We start from the raw sequence: 5,000 nt of genomic DNA on the forward strand, positions 1-5,000 counted from the left end.
ACGTCAACCAGAAGCCTAATCACCTTGGCCATCACATGAACCCTACATTATATGTAGGCTATGAGTTTAGATAAACAGCAACAGCCACAGCAATAATGATAGAAAAAAAAAGCAACTACAAATGTACCTCAGTATTACCTAAGTTGCACATTGCACAATAAAACTGAAATGAGATTTCTAGTTTATATATTCCAGGAAACCAAATCATTTATAAGTCCATAATAAAAATTAAACGGCTATTTCTTTGACCCATATCTTTCAGTGCTCAGTTCAATAATTTATTAACAAATGTCTAGTAATCATTCCCTCATCATCTACACCAGTTTACCGAAAGTACTGTAATTATGTACCACTCTTTCACAGAGATCATATTTTGCATAAACTTATTATCAATAAAAAGTTTTGCTCAAAAAATTTCAACTCTTAGGCTGTGATCACCATCAACTGATCATAAGATGTAAGGCACTGTCTGCACCTACATTGTTAATTGAATGTTTCTCTTTCTTGATATCACTTTGAAGTCTATACACCAGATTTTCCTATATTATTGATTATTAATACTACACAATGGGATATTAGGGAGCTCTGAGGAGATGGCAAAACCCAGTCTGGACTCTGTAAAGTCATCTGCCACAGATCTACGCCAATGCTTTGATCAATATCCAGTATATTTCAAATATTATTTTTCAGAATCTGCCAAACCCCCAAGACATAAGCATCTTCCAATGAGAAAATTCAGTTTAAAAAAATCTACTAGCACAAAAAAATTGGATGATCTCCAGCTGAAAGGGCCTGGATTCCAGACTAGGGCAAAACCACATTCCTCAAAAGGAGAATGTGAAAACCAAACAAAAAAGGAAAATGCTAGAACAAAGTGGAGTGAGGAAATCTGCTGACAATCTAGATGAATTTGAAATGGACTGCAACAGTGATGTATCTGGAAGTGAAGGTGATAAAAACAGCAGTGAAGACGAGGATAGCCTTCAAAACCAACGAGTGATATGACAACTCACCTACAGCCCAGACTTTCAGTCGAGTATCCCAGGAGCCTGTGACAAAGAGACCTTTCAGTTGGTCTACTGCCACACACTCAACACTCTGGCTATGACCACAGCATCGACTAACACAATCCACTGTGTTTGTATTGCTATCCCACTTCCATATATATGCTGACTGGTCAATTGAAGTGCTGAAAGAAACTTGATGTTTCAGTGCCAACAAATCTAAATCAAATTCCAATAATAATAATAATAATAATAATAATTATAATAATAATAATAATGATACTAAAAGCAATTATAATAAAACTTATGACAATTATAACTTTAACAGCTATAGAAATGGTAATTAATAATAGTAATAATAATGACAATAACAGCAACAACAATAATGATAATAATAATGAAATAATATTAATAATAATAATAATAATAATAATAATAATAATAATAATAATAATATCAATAATAATAACAATAATACTAATAATGATGATAATAATAATAAAAACAACAGCAATAATGATGATAATAACAAAATTAATACTGGCATTGGTGATTGGTGGTGTTATATCAATATTAAAATAATAATAATAGCAACAACATCAATAACTATAATAATAATAATCTCTGTTTCTGTCTCACACTCTCTCACTAAAAGAGGGATTTTACCTGATAAATGTTTTAACATCCGAATCAGTTTTTGCCCATGTCACTGCTTTGACAGGGGCATTGTGGGCAGGAATTTTCAGCTTATGGGCATCTTTAATTCTTCCTCTACCCAAATTCTTCACATCCCATATATGTAGGGTGTTGTCATAACAACCTGTTAATAACCTGCAATTCAAGAAAAAGTACATTATTAACAGTCTCTAATACAAAAAGTTTTCGTTGCTAATATCCCCCAAAGTGAAATATAAAATTTGATTTTTTAAAATAAAAATATTTACAAATTTGAGACAATTCATGCATTGTCTTGAATTAAAAAAACACTACTGTGGTAGAAAACCCCTATGATGTATAAACTAGATTTATTGAAATATATTCCTTGTCTTGGTTTTGAGATGTGGCACAGTAACTTGAAATATAGCTTATTTCTTTTTGAAGAAAAAAACATTAGTTTAATGATGTTGCCTTTTTCCTGCATGACTGTAGAACTAGATTCTCAGAACAGGACAAGAACTCTTCTTAAACTCTTACCATTCTTCAGTAGAATGGACAGAAGACACCCAGTCATCGTGGTTAAGAGACTCTTTGGGCGTTGGTGGTGGAAGTCTTTCAAAGTATTCAATACTTATAACATTTTCAAAACTTTTTCCAAGCTTTTGGAGATGCTGATCCAACAGTCTTCTCAGAATCTGCCCTTCCACAATAAAGTCAAATGTGGGAACATCTGCAGCTTTAATCTTTGACCCTGCAAAAAGTAAAATCATGTTAAGACTATAATAAATGAAAGAAACTTTTATAAATTTTACCAGCATAAGAATGAAAGGCAATACATTAGATATATCTTTTAAATAAGCCTAACATATCTTTCTCAGAAAAAAGGAAGGACGAAAGAAAAATATTTATCCTTTTCAACCTGCTGATTCTGGAAGTGTGTATACATGCCCTGTCCACAATGGTTTTCTTTGATCAACCTATCTATTCACAAGCAAGAGTTGTTTGATATTTTTATCATTATCACCGACATTAGCATCATTATGATGGTATTAACATTTATGGACCTACACAATAAATAAACTAAAATCACAGTAAACATGGGATGTACATCTAGTACATGCCATCCTCAACAGCATTAGGTCAATGATACAGTGCATGCACCCATTGCTAAGGAGTTAAATCTATGCAATAACATACCTTGGCATATATATGTTTTGATAATTTCATTAAGGTCTTCATTGCTTGCATCTGCTGGTACAGACACAGAAACACCAGGTACTGCATATCTGTAAGAAAACAAATATAATATTCAGAAAATCTGCTGCCAGACCTATCAACTTGTTCCAGACAGGTCTGAAGATGTACATGATGTCCATATCTCATGAAATGCAAATATGTATAATTTCCAAGACTCCACTCATTTATATGCAATATGATAAGCTACAGAATGCTAAAAAACAAAAAGAAAGTTGAGGGCTAGTTGAGATGGTATTACACACTAGGAAATCAAAATATAAAGATCAGTCTATAAGAGGAAGCCATTTTTCACATAATTCCTAAAAAAAGAATGGGGAAAAAACTTCTTTCCAACCTTATTAACACATCTGAACTGACAAGTGTATAGGCTGACATAATATGGAAACTAAAATTTTGAGCATCAACTCATATTTACTTGCAAGTCAATTTATTACAACTTAATTGAAGGAAACAGATATTCTCAGTTCAAGGGGGGTGGGCCAATATGATATAGTGAAATGATCCAATGGTTGAGGGAGAAATTGACCAAGCCTTGAGAACATTTTTACACACAGTCCACACTCATTTATTGATGGATATAATATAAAAGTCCCTTCCTAAATGCCCACTGCATCTAATCATCCTCCAAGAGCTTTGTGCACTTGCAGCGAGTCATTCCCATCATTCTGGTCATCAGCCGAAATTCTAATAACATTAAGTTCCCATCACATCATGTTCACCTCATCCGCCCCTCAAGCCAAATTTTTTCATAATGCGATGGTCTCATCATCTGGATTGTAGAGGGTTAACCCTTAAAGACCACATTAAACAACTCTGCTATTGGGTCCAACTGTTTTTATGCATGAAAACTGCATCTTTCAATATATGCAAGTTTCATCTGAGGTTTGTATAACCTGAATTAACCTTTAATCAATTACATAACTTGTGTCTGCAATCCTGGACAAATTTTAATGCCTAAAAAATAACTATAGAAATTGCACAAAGATCACTGCCAAAATATCATCATGAAAGTAATACAGTTCTAAACCCACTTATGACGGGTGTCATATGAGACACCCGGAGAAGTAAACATTACCGGGTGTCCTGCCAGTGTGACACTATATCGGAGCTTGCGCTCTGATTTTGTCACCCGTGATGGGCAGTGCTAGGCGCGTGGGCAGGTAACTGGACTCGCCCACGTGCCAATTTTGAAGACGCCAAGAAAATATAATTTTAGGCTTGAAAATGTACCATTGCTAGTGGATTAACTTATCTATCTAATAGTAATATTGAACCATGAAATTAGCAATGAAAAATAAATCAATAAAAAAAGTAAAAAATTGCCCTAAAAAACAGGGACATATGATTTATCAATCACAGCCAGCCACAGTACTGAGGTATGTTGCTTAAACTTTCCAGACATCTGGTGCAAACATCAGGGATTCTCCAGTCCACCAGGCCTTATGATCCACAAATAGTTTTGACCCCATTTCTCCAGAATCATGGATGCCGGGCAATGACACCTTGTATCTATGGTACACACAGGAGCCCCAAGAACACATCTCACATGTCAAGACCACAACTTAAACTGGGATGTCATGGAGGCCCAACCTCATATGCCTAGCATCCTTCCCTGAGAGACAGAAGGTAGGCTTGTCTATGGGATTCCAGACAACACTAGTTATCATGGGTCTGAAGTCTCATGCTGGTATACTACACAGTAATTTGAACAGTGTATTATCAAAGTTGAAAAAAATCACCTCTACCATAAAATGAAGGGTGATGAAGTGTGAGATACAGATGGAAAAATGTAAGGAGGTGGGAGAGGGGGAGAGAGGATGAGATAGGGAGAAAGAGAGAGGAAGAGGGAGAAGGGAGAGAGGATGAGATAGGGAGAAAGAGAGAGGAAGATGGAGAGGGGAGAGAGGAAGAGAGGAAATGGAGGAGAGAAAGAGAGGACGAGAACGAGGATGAGAGAATTAGAAAGACAGTGAGGGAGAGAGAAAGAAAGAGAGATAGAAGAGAGAGAAAGAGGGAGAGGGAGAGGGAGAGGGAGGGAGAGGGAGAGGGAGGGAGGGAGGGAGGGAGAGAGAGAGAGAGAGA

The 5,000-nt window shown here is 35.6% G+C and overlaps 1 protein-coding gene across 1 annotated transcript in view; it reads right to left on the minus strand.

The window, feature by feature from the left end:
- Positions 1 to 5,000, minus strand: part of LOC113803729 (ribosome biogenesis protein WDR12 homolog) — a 14,036-nt gene that overhangs the window by 7,221 nt on the left and 1,815 nt on the right. Inside the window, exons 2-5 of the mRNA XM_027354541.2 lie at positions 2,859 to 2,947; positions 2,199 to 2,412; positions 1,671 to 1,835; positions 1,014 to 1,189 (exon numbers count right to left, since the gene is read on the minus strand). Coding sequence (XP_027210342.1) covers positions 1,014 to 1,189; positions 1,671 to 1,835; positions 2,199 to 2,412; positions 2,859 to 2,947 — 644 coding nt within the window. The remainder of the gene's footprint in view (positions 1 to 1,013; positions 1,190 to 1,670; positions 1,836 to 2,198; positions 2,413 to 2,858; positions 2,948 to 5,000) is intronic.

This window comes from Penaeus vannamei, chromosome 10 (genome assembly GCF_042767895.1).
Source record: "Penaeus vannamei isolate JL-2024 chromosome 10, ASM4276789v1, whole genome shotgun sequence".
NCBI classification, from domain to species: Eukaryota; Metazoa; Arthropoda; class Malacostraca; order Decapoda; family Penaeidae; genus Penaeus; species Penaeus vannamei.